The sequence below is a fragment of the Pristiophorus japonicus genome, chromosome 3 (genome assembly GCF_044704955.1).
Source record: "Pristiophorus japonicus isolate sPriJap1 chromosome 3, sPriJap1.hap1, whole genome shotgun sequence".
In the NCBI taxonomy this organism is placed as follows: Eukaryota; Metazoa; Chordata; class Chondrichthyes; family Pristiophoridae; genus Pristiophorus; species Pristiophorus japonicus.
Window position 1 is genome coordinate 246,234,180 of NC_091979.1, and position 25,890 is coordinate 246,260,069.

At 44.6% G+C, this 25,890-nt stretch overlaps 1 protein-coding gene across 2 annotated transcripts in view; it reads left to right on the forward strand.

Moving 5' to 3' along the window:
* The window catches only part of sfxn3 (sideroflexin 3), a 70,154-nt gene that overhangs the window by 3,492 nt on the left and 40,772 nt on the right, over positions 1 to 25,890 (forward strand). The window contains exons 1-4 of one of the 2 annotated variants that reach the window (XM_070876506.1): positions 10,752 to 10,786; positions 12,871 to 13,040; positions 17,297 to 17,467; positions 23,053 to 23,151. In XM_070876506.1, coding sequence (XP_070732607.1) covers positions 12,877 to 13,040; positions 17,297 to 17,467; positions 23,053 to 23,151 — 434 coding nt within the window. In that variant the 5' untranslated portion in view covers positions 10,752 to 10,786; positions 12,871 to 12,876. Of the gene's footprint in view, positions 1 to 10,751; positions 10,787 to 12,870; positions 13,041 to 17,296; positions 17,468 to 23,052; positions 23,152 to 25,890 lie in introns of those variants that run through there. The other variant, XM_070876503.1, reaches the window with a different exon arrangement.

Here is a 25,890-nt window from a genome sequence, read left to right on the forward strand (position 1 = left end):
AGAGTACGTTTTCACTGTGGAAACTTTGAAATCAGGCGTCAGTGGCCGGACACGCCCCCTTTTGAAGAAAAAATTCTGTTCCAAAGTAGAACTGTTCTACCTGACTAGAACTGCAGAAAAAAAAGTGGAGAATTGCGATTTCTAAGATAGTCCGTTCTCCACCAGTTGCTCCTAAAAATCAGGCGCAAATCATGTGGAAACTTGGGCCCTATGTGGGTAGAGTTGCGAAACACCAAAGGGCAGAAAACGCTAGTGGGAGTTGTGTACAGACCACCAAACAGTAGTAGAGAGTTTGGGGATGGCATCAAACAGGAAATTAGGGACGCGTACAATAAGGGTACAGCAGTTATCATGGGTGACTTTAATCTGCATATTGATTGGGCTAACCAAACTGGTAGCAATACGGTGGAGGAGGAGTTCCTGGAGTGTATAAGGGATGATTTTCTCGACCAATATGTCAAGGAACCAACTAGAGAGCTGGCCATCCTCGACTGGATCTTGTGTAACGAGAGAGGATTAATTAGCAATCTGGTCGTGCGGGCCCCTTGGGGAAGAGTGACCATAATATGGTAGAATTCTTTATTTAAGATGGAGACTAGGGTCCTGAACTTAAAGAAAGGACACTTCGACGGTATGAGACGTGAATTGGCTAGGATAGACTGGAGAATTATACTTAAAGGGTTGATGGTGGATAGGCAATGGCAGACATTTAAATATCACATGGATGAATTACAACAATTGTACATCCCTGTGTGGCGTTAGAATAAAAAAGGAAGGTGGCTCAACCGAGTCTAACAAGAGAAATTAGGAAAAGTGTTAAATCCAAGGAAGAGGCATATAAATTGGTCAGAAAAAGCAGCAAACCTGAGGACTGGGAGAAATTTAGAATTCTGCAGAGGAGGACTAAGGGTTTAATTAGGAGGGGGGAAATAGAGTGTGAGAGTAAGCTTGCAGGGAACATAAAAACTGACTGCAAAAGCTTCTATGTGAAGAGAAAAAGATTAGTGAAGACTAATGTAGGTCCCTTGCAGTCAGAATCAGGGGAATTTATAATGCGGAACAAGGAAATAGCAGACCAATTGAACAAATACTTTGGTTCTGTTTTCACTAAGGAAGACAAGAATAACCTCCCGAAAATACTAGGGGACCAAGGGTCTAGTGAGAAGGAGGAACTGAGGGAAATCCTTATTAGTCAGGAAATGGTGTTTGTGAAATTGAAGGGACTGAAGGCCGATAAATCCCCAGGGCCTGATAGTCTGCATTCCAGAGTACTTAAGGAAGTGGGCCTAGAAATAGTAGGTGCATTGGTGGTCATTTTGCAATATTCCATGGACTCTGGTTCAATTCCTATGGATTGGAGGGTAGCTAATCGAACCCGACTTTTTTTAAAAAAAAGGAGGGAGAGAGAAAACAGGGAATTTATAGACTGGTTAGCCTGACATCGGTGGTGGGGAAAATGTCGGAATCAATTATTAAAGATGTAATAGCAGCGCATTTGGAAAGCAGTGACAGGATCATAGAAAATAGGTGCAGGAGTAGGCCATTCGGCCCCTCCAGCCTGCACCGCCATTCAACGAGTCCATGGCTGAACATGCAACTTCAGTACCCCCTTCCTGCTTTCTCGCCATACCCCTTGATCCCCCTAGTAGTAAGGACTTCATCTAACTCCCTTCGGTCCAAGTCAGCATGGATTTCTGAAAGGGAAATCGTGCTTGACAAATCTAGAGTTTTTTGAGGATGTAACAAGTAGAGTGGATAAGGGAGAACCAGTGGATGTGGTGTATTTGAACTTTCAAAAGGCTTTTGATACGGTCCCACACACGAGATTCGTGTGCAAAATTAAGGCGCATGGTATTGGGGGTAATGTATTGACATGGATAGAGAACTGGTTGGCAGACAGGAAGCAAAGAGTGGGAATAAATGGGTCCTTTTCAGAATGGCAGACAGTGACAAGTGGGGTGCCGCAGGGTTCAGTGCTGGGACACCAGCTATTTACACTATACATTAATGATTTAGACAAAGGAATTGAGTGTAATATCTCCAAGTTTGCAGATGACACTAAGCTGGGTGACAATGCGAGCTGCGAGGAGGATGCAGGGGGACTTGGACAGGTTAGGTGAATGGGCAGATGCAGTATAATATGGATAAGTGTGAGGTTATCCACTTTGGTGGCAAAAACAGGAAGGCAGATTATTATCTGAATGGTGACAGATTATTAAAACGGGTGGTGCAACGAGACCTGGGTGTCATGGCACATCAGTCATTGAAGGTAGGCATGCAGATACAGCAGGAATTAAAGAAACTTCTTCACTCAGAATTGTGAACCTGTGGAATTCTCTACCGCAGAAAGTTGTTGAGGCCAGTTCGTTTGATATATTCAAAAGGGAGTTAGATGTGGCCCTTACGGCTAAAGGGATCAAGGGGCATGGAGAGAAAGCAGGAATAGGGTACTGAAGTTGCATGATCCGGGAGTTCCAGGTGCGTGGAGAGAGTCGGGAGATGCGTCGCTGAGGCCTATTAAAAAGGCCCAACGCGTCGGAGGAGGCTCGGGAGTTCCAGGTGCGTGGAGAGAGTCGGGAGGTGCGTCGCTGAGGCGAGCTTGTGCAGCTACAGTGAGAAGGCAAGAAAGAAATCGAAAGATGACATCACAGCCAAGGGAATAAGTGATTGGCTGGTGATTGGTGAGCAGCTTTTCTTTTTTTTTACCAGTAATTAACATTTAGCATTGTTGTTGCCAACTTAAGTGTATCTAAGGGTTAAGTCATGGCAGGAGAGCTCGGACACGTGTTATGCTCCTCCTGTACTATGTGGGAAGTCAGGGACGCTTCCGGTATCCCTGACGACTACGTGTGCGGGAAGTGTATCCGTCTCCAGCTCCTGACAGATCGCATTGTGGCGCTGGAGCTGCAGGTGGACTCACTCTGGCGCATCCACAATGCTGAGAATGACGTGAATAGCACGTTTAGCGAGTTGGTCACACCGCAGGTAAAGGGTACTCAGCCAGATAGTAAATGGGTACCAGCAGGAAGAGCAGTGTAAGGAAGGTAGTGCAGGGGTCCCCTGCAGTCACCCCCCTGCAAAACAGATGCACTGCTTTGGGTACTGTTGAGGGGGATAACTCATCAGGGGAGGGCAGCAGCATCCAAGTTCATGGCACCGTGGGTGGCTCTGCTGCACAGGAGGGCAGGAAAAAGAGTGGGAGAGCTAAAGTGATAAGGGATTCGATTGTAAGGGGAATAGATAGGCGTTTCTGCGGCCGCAGCCGAGACTCCAAGATGGTATGTTGCCTCTCTGGTGCAAGGATCAAGGATGTCTGAGTGCATGCAGGACATTCTGAAAAGGGAGGGTGAACAGCCAGTTGTCGTGGTAAACATAGGTACCAACGAAATAGGTAAAAAACGGGATGAGGTCCTACGAGACGAATTTAGGGAGCTAGGAACTAAATTTAAAAAGTAGGACCTCAAAAGTAGTAATCTCAGGATTGCTACCAGTGCCACATGCTAGTCAGAGTAGGAATCGCAGGATAGCGCAGATGAATACGTGGCTTGAGCAGTGGTGCAGCAGGGAGGGATTCAATTTCCTGGGGCATTGGAACCGGTTCTGGGGGAGGTGGGACCAGTACAAACCGGACGGTCTGCACCTGGGCAGGACCGGAACCAATGTCCTAGGGGGAGTGTTTGCTAGTGCTGTTGGGGAAGAGTTAAACTAATATGGCAGGGGGATGGGAACCAATGCAGGGAGACAAAAGCAAAAGACAGAAAGGAGATGAGTAAAAGTGGAGGGCAGAGAAACCCAAGGCAAAGAACAAAAAGGGCCACTGTACAGCAAAATTCTAAAAGGACAAAGGGTGTTAAAAAAACAAGCCTGAAGGCTTTGTGTCTTAATGCAAGGAGTATCCGTAATAAGGTGGATGAATTAACTGTGCAAATAGATGTTAACACATATGATGTGATTGGGATTACAGAGACGTGGCTCCAGGATGATCAGGGCTGGGAACTCAACATCCAGGGGTATTCAACATTCAGGAAGGATAGAATAAAAGGAAAAGGAGGTGGGGCAGCATTGCTGGTTAAGGAGGAGATTAATGCAATATTTAGGAAGGACATTAGCTTGGATGATGTGTAATCTATATGGGTAGAGCTGCAGAACACCAAAGGGCAAAAAACGTTAGTGGGAGTTGTGTACAGACCTCCAAACAGTAGTAGTGATGTTGGGGAGAGCATCAAACAGGAAATTAGGGGTGCATGCAATAAAGGTGCAGCAGTTATAATGGGTGACTTTAATATGCACATAGATTGGGCTAACCAAACTGGAAGCAATACGGTGGAGGAGGATTTCCTGGAGTGCATAAGGGATGGTTTTCTAGACCAATATGTCGAGGAACCAACTAGGGGGGAGGCCATCTTAGACTGGGTGTTGTGTAATGAGAGAGGATTAATTAGCAATCTCGTTGTGTGAGGCCCCTTGGGGAAGAGTAACGATAATATGGTGGAATTCTGCATTAGGATGGAGAATGAAACAGTTAATTCAGAGACCATGGTCCAGAACTTAAAGAAGGGTAACTTTGAAGGTATGAGGTGTGAATTGGCTAGGATAGATTGGCGAATGATACTTAAGGGGTTGACTGTGGATGGGCAATGGCAGACATTTAGAGACCGCATGGATGAACTACAACAATTGTACATTGTAAAAATAAAAAAGGGAAGGTGGCTCAACTGGCTATCAAGGGAAATCAGGGATAGTATTAAAGCCAAGGAAGTGGCATACAAATTGGCCAGAAATAGCAGCGAACCTGGGGACTGGGAGAAATTTAGAACTCAGCAGAGGAGGACAAAGGGTTTGATTAGGGCAGGGAAAATGGAGTACGAGAAGAAGCTTGCAGGGAACATTAAGACGGATTGCAAAAGTTTTTGTAGATATGTAAAGAGAAAAAGGTTAGTAAAGACAAATGTAAGTCCCCTGCAGTCAGAATCAGGGGAAGTCATAATGGGGAACAAAGAAATGGCGGACCAATTGAACAAGTACTTTGGTTCGGTATTCACTAAGGAGGACACAAACAGCCTTCCGGATATAAAAGGGGTCAGAGGGTCTAGTAAGGAGGAGGAACTGAGGGAAATCCTTATTAGTCGGGAAATTGTGTTGGGGAAATTGATGGGATTGAAGGCCGATAAATCCCCAGGGCCTGATGGATTGCATCCCAGAGTGCTTAAGGAGGTGGCCTTGGAAATAGCGGATGCATTGACAGTCATTTTCCAACATTCAATTGACTCTGGATCAGTTCCTATGGAGTGGAGGGTAGCCAATGTAACCCCACTTTTTAAAAAAGGAGGGAGAGAGAAAACAGGGAATTATAAACCGGTCAGCCTGACATCGGTAGTGGGTAAAATGATGAAATCAATTATTAAGGATGTCATAGCAGTGCATTTGGAAAGAGGCGACATGATAGGTCCAAGTCAGCATGGATTTGTGAAAGGGAAATCATGCTTGACAAATCTTCTAGAATTTTTTGAGGATGTTTCCAGTAGAGTGGACAAGGGAGAACCAGTTGATGTGGTGTATTTGGACTTTCAGAAGGCTTTCGACAAGGTCCCACACAAGAGATTAATGTGCAAAGTTAAAGCACATGGGATTGGGGGTAGTGTGCTGACATGGATTGAGAACTGGTTGGCAGACAGGAAGCAAAGAGTAGGAGTAAATGGGTACTTTTCAGAATGGCAGGCAGTGACTAGTGGGGTACCGCAAGGTTCTGTGCTGGGGCCCCAGCTGTTTACACTGTTCATTAATGATTTAGACGAGGGGATTAAATGTAGTATCTCCAAATTTGCAGATGACACTAAATTGGGTGGCAATGTGAGCTGCGAGGAGGATGCTATGAGGCTGCAGAGCGACTTGGATAGGTTAGGTGAGCGGGAAAATGCATGGCAGCAGAAGCATAATGTGGATAAATGTGAGGTTATCCACTTTGGTGGTTTAAAAACAGAGAGACAGACTATTATCTGAATGGTGACAGATTAGGAAAAGGGGAGGTGCAACGAGACCTAGGTGTCATGCTACATCAGTCATTGAAGGTTGGCATGCAGGTACAGCAGGTGGTTAAGAAAGCATATGGCATGTTGGCCTTCATAGCGAGGGGATTTGAGTACAGGGGCAGGGAGGTGTTACTACAGTTGTACAGGGCCTTGGTGAGGCCACACCTGGAGTATTGTGTACAGTTTTGGTCTCCTAACTTGAGGAAGGACATTCTTGCTATTGAGAGAGTGCAGCAAAGGTTCACCAGACTGATTCCTGGGATGGCGGGACTGACATATCAAGAAAGACTGGATCAACTGGGCTTGTATTCACTGGCGTTCAGAAGAATGATAGGGGATCTCATAGAAACGTTTAAAATTCTGACGGTTTTAGACAGGTTAGATGCAGGAAGAATGTTCCCAATGTTGGGGAAGTCCAGAACCAGCGGCCACAGTCTAAGGATAAGGGGAAAGCCATTTAGGACCGAGATGAGGAGCAACTTCTTCACCCAGAGAGTGGTGAACCTGTGGAATTCTCTACCACAGAATGTTGTTGAGGCCAATTCACTAAATATATTCAAAAAGGAGTTAGATGTAGTCCTTACTACTAGGGGGATCAAGCAGTATGGTGATAAAGCAGGAATAGGGTCCTGAAGTTGCATGTTCAGCCATGAACTCATTGAATGGCGGTGCAGGCTCGAAGGGCTGAATGGCCTACTCCTGCACCTATTTTCTATGTTTCTATACTTTAGTGCATCAGTGGGCATTCCATCTGCTCTTGATGCCTTGTTCTTGAGCTGGGATGACCTTTTCTACCTCGTGCAGTGCTGGGGTTTTGCTTAGATGCTGGTGGCTAGCATTTTGCGCGGTAGAGTCGAGGACACTCGTGTTAAAGGCAGAGTCTCGGTTAAGGAGATCTTCGAAGTACTTCCAGCAGGCCCTGACTTCCTTGGTGTCCTTGATGAGTGTCCCCCTGTTCTTGGCCAACAGTGGGGTGGGGCTTTGGCTGCTTGGGCCTTGGGGGACTTGACTGCAGTGAAGAATCCTGGGTGTTGGTGATGTCATAGCTGTCGGCCAGCTGCTGAATCTCTCTCTACTTTCTCCACCCACCATCTATTTTTTAAGTCGCGGATTTTTTGTTGGACCTTGGCCTTCAGATGTCTGCAGAGCTGCTTTGCTGCTCCCAAGTTGGGTTGTTGCTTTAGGTTCAGAAATGCTCTGCGCTTGCGATTTACTAGCTCCTGGATCTCCTGGTCATTCTTATCAAACCAGTCCTGTTGTTTCCTGGTTGAGTGACTGAGCGTCTCTTCGCAGGCACTGGTTATGGTAGCCTGGAGGGCAAACTAAGTGCTATGGGCATTCTGCGTTTTGGGGCCATCGAGGGTCGCCAGATTGGCAGTGAGGCGCTTGTTGTATAGGGCTCTCTTAGCTCTTTGAGTGCCCCGGTGTTGATTTTTCTGCGGCATTGCTTCTGTTGCCATCATTGCTTTGGGGCTATGTTGGTGTTGATGACGGAACGGATTAGGCGATGGTCTGTCCAGCAGTTGTCTGCTCCTGTCATGGCGTGGGTGATGCGCACGTTCTTGCGGTCCATTGCTCGGACGATGACCTGGACGAGCAGGTGCCAGTGCTTGGATCGATGCCTTGTACTTGTCCCTCTGACGGAACAAGGTGTTGGTGATGACAAGGTCGTGTTCTAGGCATTTTGTCAGGAGCAGGGTACTGCTGGAGTTGGTTTTCCCTCCACCTCTCTGCCGATCACGCCTTCCCAGAGGTCTCTGTCCTTACCGACTCTGGCGTTGAGGCCATATTACCACTATAATTAGTGGAATAGTACCACTATAATTAGCTGTCATTGTGGTGTAATGGTATTTCCAGACATAAAACATTAATTTGACTGGGGATATTAATAGCCGGAAAAAAGATACTTGTTAACATGGAAGAGTTGAGAGGATGATCCTATAAATAGATAGTAATTCGATATGCTCAGCTAGCCTTCACTAAAACATATTTGCAATTGGGAGACTTTTCTGTAGAATAAGTGTTGTTTCGATAGAATATATAAAGGCACGACAGGATATATTAACCTCCTGTTACACCTTTGTGGTGTGAAGTTGGCACCTTGTGTCAATGCCCATCAATGCAGCTTTAGTGTTTTCAATGCTGTTATGCTGATCATGCAACCCCAAAGCCTCAAATCTCAGCACCATAACACATGCAAATCGCAATCTTTTCTGTCATGTTTAATATGATTAAGAATGACGAGTTTTTCTTTTTTTTTTAAAGTTTGATATTTCAGCTTCAAAGTAATTCTGTGTCGACCCCAATCTTTACTTAGCGCTCTGTAAAATTAATTAAAGGTAAGTTATAATCTGTACATTTTACTTCCTAGTTTGCAGTCTGAGAATTCTTCAATGTGATTAGCTACTTATCCAGCTTGATGACATCACTATTGCTGGACGTTGGTGATTCACTTGATTTGGCGCTAGATTCAAACTAAGGTCGGAAGAGCTGAAATTGATGCCACAGAGATGTTTGTGGGCAACTTTCTTCGAGGTCAGCGGCAATTGCCCTCGCTTCACTGCTGACCGCAAATTCTGGCTAATATCGAGCAGTTCCCTGTACTTTAGTGAACCTTCAATGTAGATATATTTAATATGAACAGGTGTGTGTGATGAATAAGGCGTTTTGGTCTCAATTCTACTCATGAGTAAATGTATGGCCCAGAAATTGCAGTTGGAGGCTTCCCGCGGACGGATGTCTCCGATCAAATGGTTTTTAACGAAAGTACCGGTGGTCCCGGACTCGTGCATCCCAGGAATGTAAGCGCAATCGGGGATCATGTGTGCCTGGATCACCGATGAACATGGAGTATTCTCATTGATAATGGTAAGTCCCGTTTGTATGAAAATAACCCCCAAAAAACAAAAGCAACACAATAAATAAAAAAAAAACACCTCGCATATTTAAAATTGGATTTAATTAAATGTTTTAGACAAAAACATTTTTTGATTTATAAAAAAAAAATGTTTTAATAGGGGTAAAAATAAACTTGCCTTAATGGACAGGGTTATTAATATTAAAATTATTGATAACATTTTATTTTTCTATCTTTTAAAACTCTTACGCTGGTAAAAGCAGGCTATACACCTGCTTTTACCAGGCATAAAAGTTTGAAGGACATTTGCTTGGCAGGAGTTGGGCAAGCAGCCCAAATCTCTGCACCGTGGAGGACTTTCTCCCAGGGATGCGCGCGATTTATCAAGACATTTTGTCAGTTCGCAAATGCTGATTCCTGGCATATGCGCAACGCGTACCGAGAAGCGGCAATGAATGTGAGGCCTCTTCGGGCGCGTGCGCACATCGTACGTACCCGGAGAGGCCGCAATTTACAGCCCTACGTATTTTCATATAAAAGCAGAAAATCCTGGAAATACTCGGCAGCAATGTTCCTTTTAAGCTGTGCGGCCGGGCAGTGATGTGGAGCTCCTGCGCAGCCAGCTTCATCGGCTTTTAAATGCAAAAGCCATGCATGCGCAGGTTTTTGAATGGGCTGTGCAGCCCGTTCAAGGGGCCGCTCCGGCCCCCAAGACATTGCTCAGCAGGTCAGGCAGCACCTGTGGTTTTTCTCTCTCCCCTGACGTATGCTGCTTAAGTATTTCCAGCATTTTCTATTTTTATTTCAGATTTCCAGCATCGCCGCAGCATTTTGCTTGTATTTTATGTATTTTGATACCTGCCTTTAGGAAACACTTTTTCAAATATTTTTATCACTGCCATATTCAATATTCAACTTGAAATATAGAAGCTGCTGCAGATCAGATCCTTAACTTTTGTATTTGGCCAACTAAATATTCTGCCTCTGCAAATGCCTTTAATTTGCAAAACTTGCTAAGAGCAGATGTTCGCAAACTATTTGTCAGCTGTAGCTCAGTGGGTAGCACACTCGCCTCTGAGTCAGAAAGTTGTGGGTTCAAGTCCCACTCCAGTAACTTGAGCGCACAAATCTAGGCTGACACTCCCAGTGCAGTGCTGAGGGAGTGCTGCACTGTCGGAGGTGCCATCTTTCAGATGAGACGTTAAACCGAGGCCCGTCTGCTCTCTAGTGGACGTAAAAGATCCCATGATACAATTGCAAAGATGATCAGGGGAGTTATCCCCAGTGTTCTGGTTAATGGCCCTGAAATTCCAACGTTCCCGGGCCCGTACGAAGTTTGTACGGACCTGGGAAGGCATTGGAAAAGCTGTTTATCGGCGCGCAATGGGAGCTTGACGGATCTTGCGCATATCGGGAGCGAGGACATTTGTAAGTGCAAATTTCCGATATTTACGCATACACGTCCTCAAAAATCCTCCGTCTGAAAAAGCAGACGCATAGCCTACTTTTTAAAAAAAAAAACACAAACATATAAAAATAAAGTTATGGAAACATATTTTATCATTATATCCCTCCCCACAACAGTAAGTTTATTTTAAAAAAACTTTAAAAAAAAATCAGGAAAATATATATATTTTTAAGAAATTAATAACTTTAATTTAAATGAATGTAGTGTATATTTTCTATTTTTTATTAGTGTTTGGGGCTGTTTCTCAATCAATGTAATAGGAGTTTAGGACCTTGTGGAACTCCTATTGCTATAATATTTTACCTGATTGGCTGCCCAGAGCCATGTGACTCCAGCTCCAGGCCAGCGCATGTCCCAACGTGCACGCGCTGCGACTCAGTCAGGAGCGGCCTCAGCATCGGAAAGTCGAATGTGGGCAGCAGCTTAAGGTAGGTGCGTATTTTTTCTTTAAAATGCCCGCGGGAAGGACAGAACGGAATTTCAGGGTCATTATTTATCCCTCAATCAACATAACAAAAAAAACCCAGATTATCTGGTCATTATCACATTGCTGTTTGTGGGAGCTTGCTGTGCGCAAGTTGGCTGGCACATTTCCCACATTACAACAGTGTCTACACTCCAAAAATACTTAATTGGCTGTAAAGCGCTTTGAGATGTCTGGTGGTCGTGAAAGGTGCTATATAAATGAAAGTCTATTTGGTATAGCTGCTTACTTTATTCTGGGCATTAGTACAAAATTAATTCACATCTAAGCAACAAATGTCTTTTTGTCTCCAATACCTCGTCGATGAATGCTGCAGAAACCCTCTAGCATATGTTTGGTTGCTTGATTTGATTTGAGAGATAAGTTTTTAATTTCAAAGGGTACCAGGACCATATCTCGGTGAGCATGCACTCTGTTATTGTTAAGGGATCATATCTCGATCTGCCTTTCAAAGAATGTTGGTACAGGATTATGTCTCATTATTTTCTATATTTGAGGGGCAATATTTGCATTTGATATACCGCAGACCTGCTATATTGTCTTTGTTGCTGCCAAATCTGTTCTTAATAAATCTGCCTCATAGTATACAGCCTGCGCGTTGGTCTGGTGGTGTTTGTTCTGCTGCTTTCAGAAATATTGGAGATCATGAGCGAGATTATGATCTGTCCAATAAGATAAATACTGTTTCTGCTTGGTTTCTATGTGTGCTACATTGCCCAGCTGTTGGGCAGGTGAAGGCACATCCTGCTTCTGGGAATCACCTATGGTGCTGGACACGAGGAGACTGAGTGACTATGTATAGATGTATGTGTATCTGTGTGTGTTTGTATGTATATATGTATACACACACACATGTGTCTATGTATGTATAGATGTTCAAATCTGCCAGTAACATGAGAAATTGAAGATTGCAATATTTTGCAAAATGTATAGTGTACATTAATGATTATTAAGATGCTATTGCATTTTGGTAACACTGCATTATATTTTCATGTTTTTAAAAACTTGAATAAAATTTAGATTAAAAAAAAAGAATCAAATTAATGTTACTGATGTTTCATAATTGTAGCTCTCGCATGCAGCCAGACCTGGACAACATTCAGGCTTGGGCTGATGAGTGGCAATTAACATTTGCACCACATATGTGCCGGGCAATAACTATATCCAACAAGAGAATGTCTAGCCACCGCCCCTTTATATTCAATGGTATTACCATCGCCAAAACCTCCACATTCAACATCCTGGGGGTCACCATTGATCAGAAACTTAACTGGACCAGCCACACACACACTGTGGCTACAAAAACAGGTCAGAGTCTAGGTATTCTGTGGCAAGTGACTTGCCTCCTGACTCCCCAAAGCCTTTCCACCATTTACAAGGCACAAATTAGGAGTGTGATGGAATACTGTCCATTTGCCTGGATGAGTGCAGCTCCAACAACACTCAAGAAGCTCGATACCATCCAGGACAAAGCAGCCCACTTGATTGGCACCCCATCCACCACCTTAAACATTCATTCCCTCCACCACTGGTGCACCGTGGCTGCAGTGTGTACCATCTACAAGGTGCACTGTAGAAACTCACCAAGGCTTCTTTTGCAGCACCTCCCAAATCCCGACCTACCACCTAGAAGGACGAGGGCAGCTGGCACATGGGAGCACCATCTCCTCCAAGGGCCCCTCCAAGTCTCACACAATCCCGACTTAGAAGTATATCGCAATTCCTTCATTGTCGCTGGGTCAAAATCCTAGGACTCCCTAACAGCACTGTGGGAAGTACCTTCACCACACGGACTGCAGCAGTTCAAGAAGGCGGCTCACCACCACCTTCTCAAAGGCAATTAAGGATGGGCAATAAATACTGGCCTTGCCGGCTGCGCCCACATCCTATGAGTGAATTTAAAAAAAAGCAAAAGTATATTCACGGTCCAAATTTTGAGTATCTTGTGGAAAGGTAATTCTGTATTTGTAGTGCTTGATTCAAGTGGTTTATTACTTGTACCAGTTTACCATTAGCTTATTTTTTCCTTTAGCAAAACATGTCTGGAGCTTTGAGGTCTGATATCAATTTAAAAGAGCCACGATGGGACCAGGGGGATTTCATGGGGCGAGCCAAGCACTTCTTCATGGTGACTGACCCTCGCAATGTTCTACTCTCCAGTGCAGCACTAGAGGCAGCAAGGACCATTATAGAGAACTACAAGTAAGACTGTCGACAATGTTCGCAATATAGTGTCATGTACATGCTTCTCTCTTTCTCAATTACTTAAAGCGTACTATGTCATCTTTGATGCAATGTAATTCTATTTAAGATGCACTTTGGCTTCTGTTCTATTAGAAGTCTTTTTGTTCCTCTGTTTGACTGGCCTCCACCTAGATTATTTTAGTACAGGTTGAAACTCCCTTATCCAGAACCACCCCTCATCCAGAACCATTCCCGGCCACCGGGTGGTGCATGTGCAGAACGGTGACATGAACAAATTGAAGTCCTTCCTCGCTGCTGACTCCCGCAATCATTGGCCTGACTCTGCAATCCACCGCCCCCCTCCCCCCCATGATCTCTCTGCTGCACTCCCAGCCCAAAGCCAGCCAGCCCCGATATCCTCTTGCTCAGTTCCTGTACCATCCAATTTAATGTGACCACCCCTCATCCGGAAAATCCATCTGGAACAGACCAGGTCCCAGGGTTCCGGATAAGGGAGATTCAACCTGTAATTTGTGAGGATGTATGTAAACCTGTGGTTAAATCCCTCCATGGCCTCACCCCTCCCTATCTCTGTAATCTCCTCCAGCCCTCAACCCCCCGAGATGTCTGCGTTCCTCTAATTCTGCCCTCCTGAGCATCCCTGATTTATAATCACCCAACCGTTGGTGGCCGTGCCTTCTGTTTCCTAGGCTCCAAGCTCTCTGCCTAAACCTCTCTGCCTCTCTACCTCTTTCCTCCTTCAAGACACTCCTTAAAACATACTTCTTTGACCAAGCTTTTGGTCACCTGCGCTAATTTCTACTTATGCAGCTTGGTGTCAAATTTTTATCTCAATACTCCTGTGTGGGGCTATATAAATACAAGTTGTTGTTGTTGTCATCACACATTTTAAAAATAAACTCATCATCTTTTTGTTGAATTTTGTGCTGATCAAGGTCATGTTACTGCTGAGGAATGGGACACTTTCTATCACTGTCGCCATCAAGCACTCCTAAGTCAGATGTAGTACCATTTGTTGCAGAGTAAAGTACTCGCTATTCTGACCCAATCTGCGCCTCAGTCACCGCTTCAGAACGGCACCCTTCACTGAACTAACGTTGCATTTTCCATTTGGCGCCTGCTATCTTGAGATTGACAACTCGGTGCCAAATCGGGAAGTCTTCTGCACTGTGCGCCGCTGCCCACTAGCAGTTGGATCGAGACTGCTGAAACCTGCCTCGTGTTCAATCCTTGCAGTCAGACTTTCCATCAGTCTGAGCATAAATTGGACTCTTAGTCCCAGAGGCAGATGGTTTTTGTGTCACCCACCATCCGTTATATTCATTTTACTTCCTGATTTTTCCCTACCCATTCTCGCCACAGGAAATCCAGCGCCTAATCTCTGAGGCGTTGCCTATCACAGCGCTACAACAAGCTCCTTTGGCAAGCTGCCCTTATCAAATTCCAGATAGAGCATTTAATTACTTAGACGCATTATCAGTGGCCACAAACATCAGAACTACTTCCAAAAATTGTCAGGGTATGAATGTGACTAGCATACTCCTGTATAATGTCAATGAAAAGCTATTAATTACCCCCCCGCCCCAAATTGCATTTATATAACACCTTTCGCATACTGGGAGGTCTCAAAAGTGCTTCACAGCCAATGAATTACTTTGGAATGTAGTCGCCGTTATTTTGTAGGGAAACGCAGTAGCCAATTTGCACATGACAAACTTCTGCAAATTAGATAGATGACCAGATAATCTTTTTTGGTGATGTTGTCCAAGGGATAAATATTGGCCAGGATGTTGGGAGAATTCCTCTGGTCTTCAAACAGTGCCATGAAAACTTTTATGTTCACCTGATCAGACCTATGACAATTCAGCACTCCTTCAGTACTGTTCTGAAGTGTCAGCCTAGATTATGTGCTCAAGTAGCCGGAATGGGGCTTGAACCTACAACCTTCACATTCAGTGGTGGGAGAGCTACCACAGAGCCAATGCTGACACTAATTCACAACAAATAGTGACCCCTTGGCCATTTAAGAAAAAATGGTCCAAGATTGCCGCTTCTGTTAGCTATCCAAAGACTCCTGCTGAAATAGTGTGTGAGTTGAGGACAGAATTTGGATCCCCATGGCCAAATTCCCTGCCAACACTTCCTGTCTAGACTCGCGTAAATAGTTACCTAGGCCTGGAGCCAGGGGGCAACCAGCATTCATCAAACCATAACCCAGTTATGGAAAAACGTCTCGAGATGGATACGGGTTACCTTATCGACTGGTTATCTATTGGGCTTCAGATATAGCCTGCTAATTTGCTATTGAAACTTTTTCTGCCCTGCTCCACCACAAAATGATAATTTCATGATCTTATGCAATACAGCTTGGGTTCCTATCAAACTATTGCCTTCCTCGTCTTGTGTCTGTTGGCTAATGGTAAGAAATTTGACAAAGTGAATATTTATCATTTTGTCAGTTGTATACTTGTATAACTAAAAGAGCTAATGTCTAGCCATGAGTTTAAGGGAGTAATTCAATCCTCTGGTTCTGTATAGAGCAGTCAAATTGATTAACTGTCTTGAACCTAGGTATTAGTCACACTTTCCTGATGGTGTGGCTGCATAAATTAATGTAATTTTTAGAAGTTAACCTACGTAAATTGATGGAAACTTGTGGAAGCTGTAGACTGACATTTGAAAGTATATAACTGGGGCAAATTCCCATCATCTGAAACCCTGCAGTTGGCAAGGTGTACTGCAGTATTACACAAACACTCAAGTTATTGAAGTCTCTTGGCTCAGTTTCAGTAACCATATTCTGTAATAGCTTTTTAAAAAAAAAAAAATGTGGTTGTTAGTTTGAAATCTCACTGAAAGGAAACTATTAGGCCACCGGGCATGTAAAACCTTTCGGTTTGATGTTCGGTTATCATTTCAGTCAGGTCTCTCAGCCTAAAGCTATGTTTTATCCTGTTGCCAAATTAGCCATTAAACATAAGTTATACTTTATAGCAATCATGTTACATGATTTAATGCTAAATGCGTATACTATTTCAAAACTGAGTTTTGCTATAACAGATGAATTGATTGTTTTTCTTTTCTTGGTTGCAATAGTGCATCTTCATTACCCTGCACTTCGAAGGAGAGTGCTCAGGGACAAAAGCCCAGAACTTGTGGGCGACATGTTCTACTAGTTGGCAGGTCTTTCGCAATCATTGTTCTATGTAACAACAACAACAACAACATTTATTTATGTAACGCCTTTAGTGTAGTAAAGTGTCCCAAGGTGCTTCACAGGAGTGTTAAAAGACAAAACAAATGACAGCAGATGACCAAAAGCTTGGTCAAAGAGGTAGATTTTAAGGAGCGTCTTAAAGGAGGAAAGAGAGGTGGAGTGGTTTAGAGAGGGAGTTCGAGAGCCTAGGGCCCAGGCAGCTGAAGACACGGCCACAGATGGTTGGCCAGTTATTATCAGGGATGCTCAAGAGGGCAGAATTTGAGGAATGCAGATATCTCTGGAGGTGGGGGGGGGGGGGGCAGTTGTGAGGCTAAAAGAAATTAGAGATAGGGAGGGGCGAGGCCATGGAGGGATTTGTAAGCAAGGGTGTACCATTATATTGGAGGACTGGAATGCATCTTTGAAAAGGTGCTGAACGGCCTCCAATGTGGCGGGTAGGAAGCGCACGCTTATTACGAGCCAGAAGTGCGCCACCCGTCATATTGATGCAGGCAAAAAAATTCTGCATCCTGTACCCACCCCTGAAACAGGCGTTCGTCTCTTTGCATATGCAGGTAAAGGGTCCCTAATGCCTGTTTGGCGTACCCCACTGCAAGATTGGATTGCCCAGAGGCAGCTGGCACCGGCTGCATTCAGGAGAACCCCAGCTCTACAGGTGGTCCTTAAAGGAACCACTGCAGTCCGCAACCAACAAGACAAGTGTTTAAATATACTTGCCTGAACGTGGAGCTGGGAGGTGCAGGAGCGCGCCGCCTAACCCCACATTAAAAAGAATGTTGGCCACAGCCAATTTCTCTCACATGCCCACCCCAGTGCTCCTGTTCACCACCTCTGAACACTACATGCAGAATATTGATAGTGATGTTTGCTTTGGAGTGATTCATTCACAAATTGTGACCAATTCCTAAATTTAAAAAATATAATCTGCTTTTTAAAAAAAAACAGGAAAAGTTGAAGATTATTAACTTATTCATTCTGTCACAACTTTATCCAGTACTGTTGGCATATGATTCCAGTGTTTTTCATTTTTCAGGCACAGCGAAGTCCAACCAGGTCTAACTGAAGATGAACTCTGGCGGGCGAAATATATCTACGATTCTGCCTTTCATCCAGACACGGGCGAAAAAATGATTCTGGTTGGGCGGATGTCTGCACAGGTCCCAATGAATATGACCATAACTGGCTGCATGCTGACCTTTTACAGGCAAGTTTCAAACACGATATGTGTGTATGTGTACTTGCATTTATATACTGCCTCTCTCGTCCTTGGGACACCCCAAAGTGCCATACGGCCAACAGGGTACTTTTGAACTACTGTTGTACTGTGGGCAAACATGATCACCAATTTGCACGCAGCAAGGTTCCACAAATGGCAATGGGACAAATGATTGAATAATCCGTTTAGTAGTGTTGGAGATGTTGGGCACCGAGAGAATGTTTCTACTCTTCGAATAGTACCAATGGAGTCTTTTGCATCCAACTCTGAGGGCAGTTGGCACCTCAGTTTGTGTGATCCCGAAGATGGCCCCTCTGACAATGTAGCATACCCTCAGCACGGTACTGAAGTGTCGGCCTAGATTATGCGCTCAAGCCCCTCAGCATAATTTTTCAGAATGAAAGCTGTGCTTTCTCATGGCCTCGAGAGAGAGAGAGAGAGAGCAGTGGATATTGTCTTGTCACCATTTGTTTTTTGATTAGAGATTCAATTGTTAAAGGTGCTGTGTGAATTGAATGTGTCCAACGTGTCATGTGTTTAATTTTGTTGAATGGCCCAAACCCAGACAATTTTTGTTTGTGATCCTCATCAAGGTGAATGGCAGAAGAACCACAGGCGACGTGAGGAAAAACTTTTTTATGCAGCGAGTGATTAGGATCTGAAATTCACTGCCTGAAAGGGTGGTGGAGGCAGATTCAATTGTGGCTTTCAAAATGGAATCGGAGTACATGAAGGAAAAAAATTTGCAGGGTGATGGAGAAAGGGTGGGGGAGTGGGACTAGCTGAAGTGCTCTTAGAGAATCGACTCAACGGGCTGAATGGCGTCCTTCTGTGCTAGAATCATAATTTGGTTACATCAACACCTAACTTATTTGTGCCCAGTTCTCATGTTAGCTTGATTAAGAACCAGATGCGATGCAAAAGTATTTAAATGAGTACCTTGCACAATTGAGCTGTTTTGTGCCAGTTTTGCTCTTTTTCCTTTGAGCACCCATTTCGAAGTGTCAACTGCATGGGTGAAGGAGTTCTTTAATTGCCTTGCATATTTACTTTACTATTATAATTATACAAAGATGCTAGCTATATAAAATTCACTTACTCATCTGAGCTAGATCTTTCTTGCGTGACTTGTTTCAGATTAATCAGAAGTCAAACTTTTAATCTTGCTCCCCACTGAGCATTTGCTAAACACGGCAAACTTGCCTGGGGTAAATACTAAAGCTGGCTAATGTCTGCTCTTGCTGCTCTTAACTATAACTTGATCTTCTAACCTTAGGTTCTCATGCATGTGGAATTGGAATTAATGTCTCATTTTCTCCTCCATATGCACTTGCTTGTAAAGATCTGTGAAGCCTATCTCACACATGTCACAATTAATTGAAAATCTCCTTTGGTGTGTTGTAGCTTGATGGAAGGAATAGCTGAGATTTTTTTCCCCCTCCATTTCTGGTTGAGAGCCCAAGATGCCACACCAACCCAGTAAAGAAAGACCGACAACTGGGCATTCCAATGAAGTACATTTTTTTTGTTGAAGTGTAGTCACTGTTGTAATGTAGGAAACGCGACAGCCAATTAGCGCTCAGCAAGCTCTCACGAGCAGCAATGTGATGATGACCAGATCTTGAGTGCAGTTCTGGTCACCGCATTACAGTAAAGATGTAATTGCACCAGCGAGGGTGCAGAGGAGTTTTACAAGGATGTTGCCAGGACTGGGACATTGTAGCTATGAGGAAAGATTGGATAGGCTGAGGTTGTTTTCCTTGGAACAAAGGAGGCTGAGGGGAGTTTTAATTGAGGTGCATAAAATTATGAGGGGCCAAGATAGAGTGAATAGGAAGGACCTGTTTCCCTTAGCAGAGGGGTCAATAATCAGAGGGCATAGATTTAAAGTAGTTGGTCGAAGGATTAAAGGAGATGAGGAAAAAAAAAAAATTCACCGAGTGTGGTGGGGGCCTGCTACTCACTGCCTGAAAGGGTGGTAGAGGCAGAAACCCTCATGACATTTTAAAAAGTACTTGGATGTGCACTTAAAGAGCCGTAATCTATAGGGCTACTGATCTAGTAATGGAAGATGGGATTAGGCTGGGTAGCTCTTTTTCGATGTACACGATGGGCTGAATGGCCTCCTTCTGTGTCGTAATTTTCTATGATTCCATAATCTGTTTCAAGTGATGTTGATTGAGGGATAAATATTATCCAGGACACTGGGGATAACTGCCCTGCTCTTCTTTGAAATAGTGCCAAGAAATCTTTTATGCCCACCTGAGAGAGCAGACCAGGTCTAGGTTTAATGGCTCATCCGAAAGGTGGCACCTCCGACAGCGCAGCGCCCCCTCAGTATTACACTGGAGTGTTGGCCTAGATTTTTCTGCTCAAGTCTCTGGAGTGGGAAATGAACCCACAACCTTCTGACTCGGGCAAGAATGCTACCTGCTAAGCCACAGCTGACACCAATATCTGTTGAAAGTAATATTGAACTTGGACATCTACAACTAGGTGGATGCCACATCACAAACTGTTTGCAGGTCTTTCCACCCAGCGAGGGCTCAAACCCATGCTTGTCCATTGTCCTTCTTGGGGGATGTAAGTGGTGGTTCTTTTGAAGTTGAGATCAGTATAAGATGACATCCCTGGTGATGGAAGATTGGGACCGAATCGATCCTCTGTCTCCGACTCAGAAATCCAATACCCAAGCCAAGCAGGTTCTCAGTACTTCAGGTCACCAATGACAATTGTAGGTTGGTTGTAGCTTGATAAGTTATAGGAAGCTTATCAGTGCTCTCTGCTGGTAGGCTAGCAGTTTAGTTTGGAGGTCCATAAGCTTTGGCTCATGGTAACCTGCACCTGTTGCGATTTAGGTAAGTGGGTTGTATCCCTATGAGAAGAGAATATGCACTTTTACCAGATGTTACATAGGTTATACGCACAGAAACAGGCCATTTGGCCCAACCAGTCCATGTCGGCGTTTATGCAAGTCTCTAGCCTCCTCCTGTATTTCCTCATCTAACACTCTCAGCATAACTCTCTGTTCCCTTCTCTCTCATTTACTTATCTAACTGCCCCTTAAATGCATCTATACTATTCGCTTCAACCACTCCCTGTGGTAGCGAGTTCCACATTCTAACCACCCCCTGCGTAAAGAAGTTTCTACTGAATTCCCTATTTAATTTCTTGGTGACTATCTTATATTAATGGCCTCTAGTTATGCTCTTTCCCACAAATAGAGTAGATAGAGAGAGAATGTTTCTATCAAAACCTTTCATAATTTTAAAGACCTCAATTAGGTCATCCCTCAGCCTTCTCGATTCAAGAGAAAAGTTCTCTTTTCGTCCTTTCCTGATATGTATAATCTTGCATTTCTGGCATCATCCTTGTAAATCTTTTTTACACCGTCTGCAGTGCCTCTATATCCTTTTTATAATATGGTCACCATAATTGTATGCAGTACCCCAAGTGTGCTATAATCAAGGTTTGATACAGGTTTAGCAAAACTTCATTACTTTTCAGTTCAATCCCTCTAGAAATAAACCATAGTGCTTGGTTTGCTTTTTTTATGGCCTTGTTAATCTGCATTGCTACTGTTAGTGATGTGTGTATTTGTGCTCTGCGATCCCTTTGCTCCTCTAACCCACCCAGACTTGCACCCGACAAGTAATAAGTGACCTCCCTATTCTTCCTCGTGTAATATATGCTCAAGTTTGTAGAGCTGTTGAGTTGGGAGTGGCTTAGCTAGTCACATGATATTCACGACTCAATAAAACCCCAGCCAATTGGGTTCGGGGATCCACAATGAGGCAAGCGGTTGTGAGCATAGTGCATGAACTGGTAATGTTTAGTGTGATTGGTTAACCTTTGTTAATAAACCAACTAGTTCATAATAGCAATGTGTAGCTTCGAATTCTTACGCAAAGAACCCATGGAGCAAATACATTACACCTACCAAATTGAAATTAATTTGCCAGATATGTATATTTCCCAGTAGCTTGGTTGGAGATTCTTAAGCGTGTTAACCAATTTCAGCGCACTTCAGACCCCTGGCTAAACGAAAGCCACACGGTAATAGAAGTGAACAACCAGAACTTGTAGCACAAGGATAAACTAATGTGAGCCATGAAAAAATGGAACACGTAACGGCTGACCTTCTGCACGTCTATGTTTATATGTCAAGACACTAAGCTGGGTGGCGGTGTGAGCTGTGAGGAGGATGCTAAGAGACTGCAGGGTGACATGGACAGGTTAGGTGAGTGGGCAAATGCATGGCAGATGCAGTATAATGTGGATAAATGTGAGGTGGCAAAAACAGGAAGACATTATTTCAAAAGGCTTTTGACAAGGTCCCACACAAGAGATTGGTGTGCAAAATCAAAGCACATGGTATTGCGGGTAATGTACTGACGTGGATAGAGAACTGGTTGGCAGACAGGAAGCAGAGAGTCGGGATAAACGGGTCCTTTTCAGAATGGCAGGCAGTGACGAGTGGAGTACCGCAGGGCTCAATGCTGGGATCCCAGCTCTTTACAATATACATTAATGATTTAGATGAAGGAATTGAGTGTAATATCTCCCAAGTTTGCAGACGACACTAAGCTGGGTGGCGGTGTGAGCTGTGAGGAAGACGCTAAAAGGCTGCAGGGTGACTTGGACAGGTTAGGTGAGTGGGCAAATGCATGGTAGATGCAGTATAATATGGATAAGTGTGAGGTTATCCACTTTTGGGGCAAAAACACGAAGGCAGAATATTATCTGAATGGCAGCAGATTAGGAAAGGGGGAGGTGCAACGAGACCTGGGTGTCATAGTTCATCAGTCATTGAAAATTGGCATGCAGATACAGCAGGCGGTGAAGAAGGCAAATGGTATGTTGGCCTTCATAGGTTTGGGGATTTGAATATAGGAGCAGGGAGGTCTTACTGCAGTTGTACAGAGCCTTGGTGAGGCCACACCTGGAATATTGTGTTCAGTTTTTGGTCCCTCAATCTGAGGACGGATGTTCTTGCTATTGAGGGAGTACAGCGAAGGTTCACCAGATTGATTCCAGGGATGGCAGGACTGACATATGAGGAGAAACTGGATCGACTGGGCTTGTATCCACTGGAGTTTAGAAGGGTGAGAGGGAATCTCATAGAAACATATAAAATTCTGACGGGATTGGACAGGTTAGAGGCAGGCAGAATGTTCCCATTGCTGGGGAGTTCCAGAACCAGGAGTCAAAGTCTATGAATAAGAGGTGAGCCATTTAGGGCCGAGATGAGGAGAAACTTCTTCACTCGGAGAGTGGTAAACCTGTGGATTTCTCTACCGCAGAAAGTTGTTGAGGCCAGTTCATTAGATATATTCAAGAGGGAGTTAGATATAGACCTTGCGGCCAAAGGGATCTAGGGGTATGGAGAGAAAGCAGGAAAGGGGTACTGAGGTGAATGAACAGCCATGATCTTATTGAATGGCGGTGCAGGCTCGAAGGGCCGAATGGCCTACTCCTGCACCTAATTTCTATGTTTCTATGTTTCTTTGACGAGCTCTACTGCTCCAAGTGGGATATCGTTGGATTCTTACCGTTTATCTTTTTTTAAACAGGACAACTCCAGCAGTAATCTTTTGGCAATGGGTCAACCAGTCCTTCAATGCAATTGTTAATTACACCAACAGAAGTGGAGACGCACCACTGACGGTGGGGTAAGTAGTTCCAATAATGCTCACTATTGTCATGAAAAATACTTGACCTCTGTGTGGTTTTATTTCTACTGCCAAGACACTGGTTACTCCTTTCTATAAAGCTCCTTCATACACCGCTTCAATGAGCTGTTTGACCGTTTGGAATGAATGGGTAAACGGTGTCCTACCGAGGAACTTAAAGCTGTGGATGTGATTCGAATATTTTTGGAAGAAAAAAGCTCGAATTCATCTCAGCAGTTTTGTAAACTACATTCTTGCTTCCCCCCCCCCCCCCCCACTGTTTCCATTGATCTGAGCAATTGCAGCCCTGCTCCGTGATTGAACATAACATAAGAATTAGGAGCAGGAGTAGGCTGTATGGCTCTTCAAGCCATTCAATAAGATCATGGCTCATCTTTGACCTTAACTCCACTTCCCTGCCCGATCCCCTTAACCCTTGATTCCACTAGAATCCAAAAATTGATCTATCTAGGCCTTGAATATATTCAACGACTCAGCATCTACAGCCCTCTGGGGCAGAGAATTACAAAGATTCACAACCCTCCGAGTGAAGAAATTCCTCCTCATCTCAGTCTTAAATGGCCGACCCCTTATCCTGAGACTATGCCCCCTAGTTTTAGACTCACCAGCCAGGGGAAACAACCTCTCAGCATCTACCCTGTCAATTCCCAGTCAGAATCTTACGCGTTTCAATGAGATCACCTCTCACTCCTTTGAACTCCAGACAGTATAGGCCCAATCTACTCCATCTCTCCTCATAGGACAATCTTCTCATCCCAGGGTTTGCCATACTCTGTCAATATTTGTGGATGTCTGGGAGGGGTAGCACCTCTGACAGTGGACTTGTCATGCTCTTCGGAGTAGTTCCTCTGCCTTGGTCCCCAACTGGCATCCAACACTCATCTGTGGCTCCAAGTAGCTGTAGCATGCACAACGGCCACACCCCGGTAAACTGCTTCGACAGGCAGGCTAAACCAGATGAGGGTAACCGATGGGTATTATCCCTCGGTGACTTTCGGGACCTGCTCACCCCAGCATGTGAAGTCTGTTGCGGTGGATTGGGTGGAGGAAATCAAGTTTGATCCAACGGCCATGAAGGTGGAACAGCAATGCACTGTGGAGTGTATAGGACATGGCAGAGCACGAAAGACGTCATGGCCATTCACTGCAGCCAACAAAGTCTTCAGTTGTATCAATTTTTGGGCCACTGAAACACAGCTTCTGCGGAGGAGAGTGGGACCGCCCCTGTGCACCGGCCTTCCCACTTTAAAAGCATCTATGCACAGGTTTGTGCTAACCATCATCCAACATACCAAGTCCTGCGGCGATGAGGGAGGGACGAAGCGACGGGTGGAGGTGATCACTGGGAGTCGTAGCCTCAAACCTGCACGTAGGCAGCCTGTGGGCAAGTGGTCGTTTGACTCTGTATCCAGCGTAGCCGAGGAACCCAGCAGCACCCCAGGTGACTGAGCAGCCCTCTTAAGTCAGCATTGCTCACCCTTTATAAGGGAGGGGCCTAGAAAAGGTGGCCCAAACATTGCCTGCCCTTCCATTAACTGATAAGTATAGCGCGGCTGCCAGTTCAACTTATTCTGCGGTCGAAAATACAGCAACAGTCGAAAACTTCATAACACAAGAAAACTTCTTCTCAGACAATGGAATGTTCGCACACTCTTAGACAGAGCTGACACTACAAGACCGGAAAGAAGGACTGCCCTTGCTGCAAGAGAGCTGCAGCGTTATAACATCGATATAGCGGCTCTGAGTGAGACAAGACTTGCAGAGGAGGGCTGCGTGAGTGAACTGGTTGCGGCTACACCTTCTATTGAAAAGGCAAGGCAGAGAATGAGAATAGGATCCACAGAGTTGGCACAGCAGTGAAGACTTCTCTTATGCAACAGTTTCCGAATCTGCCTGAAGGGATTAACGAAAGACTTATGAAACCGCGTTTCCCCCTGAATGCCAAGTGCCATTATAAGTGCCTATGCACCCACCCTTCCAAGCCCCAGTGAGATGAAAGAGAGGTTCTATGAAGATCTAGACAGACTGGTCAGGTCGACACCTGCTGGGGGCAAGTTGATTATCCTGGGTGATTTCAACGCACGAGTTGGAAAAGACAGCAAGCACTGGAAGGGAGTCATTGGACAGCACGGCACAGGAAAATTAAACATTAATGGCCTCTTCCTCTTGAGTGTGTGCGCGGAGAACGATTTGATTATCTCAAATACTCTATTCAGGCAGGCTGACAAGTACAAAACAACTTGGATGCACCGTAGGTCTAAGCAATGGCACATGATAGACCATGTCTTTGTAAGAAGACGAGACATCAAGGATGTAAAAATCACAAGAGCCATGCGGGGAGCAGAATGCTGGACAGATCATCGTCTAGTCAGATCCACTCTCCAGCTGTACATTGCTCCACTTCAGCACAAGCATCCAAAACCGAGCAGAAGTGCCTTTAAAACAGCTAGGCTGAAACATCAGTGCTACCGTGAGCAGTTCCAGGATCACCTCGATAACAGGCTGATGTCTCACGGACCGCTCATTGGCAACATCACAGAGAAGTGGATAAAGTTCAAACAGGTTGTGACAGACTCAGCAAAGACAACTCTTGGACTTAAAAAGAAGGTACACCAAGACTGGTTCGATGAAAACAACGTTAAGATCTGCAAGACGCTGAATGAAAAAAAAAAAGAATACCTAGAATGGCAAAATGACCCTTCCTCAGTTTCCAAGAGG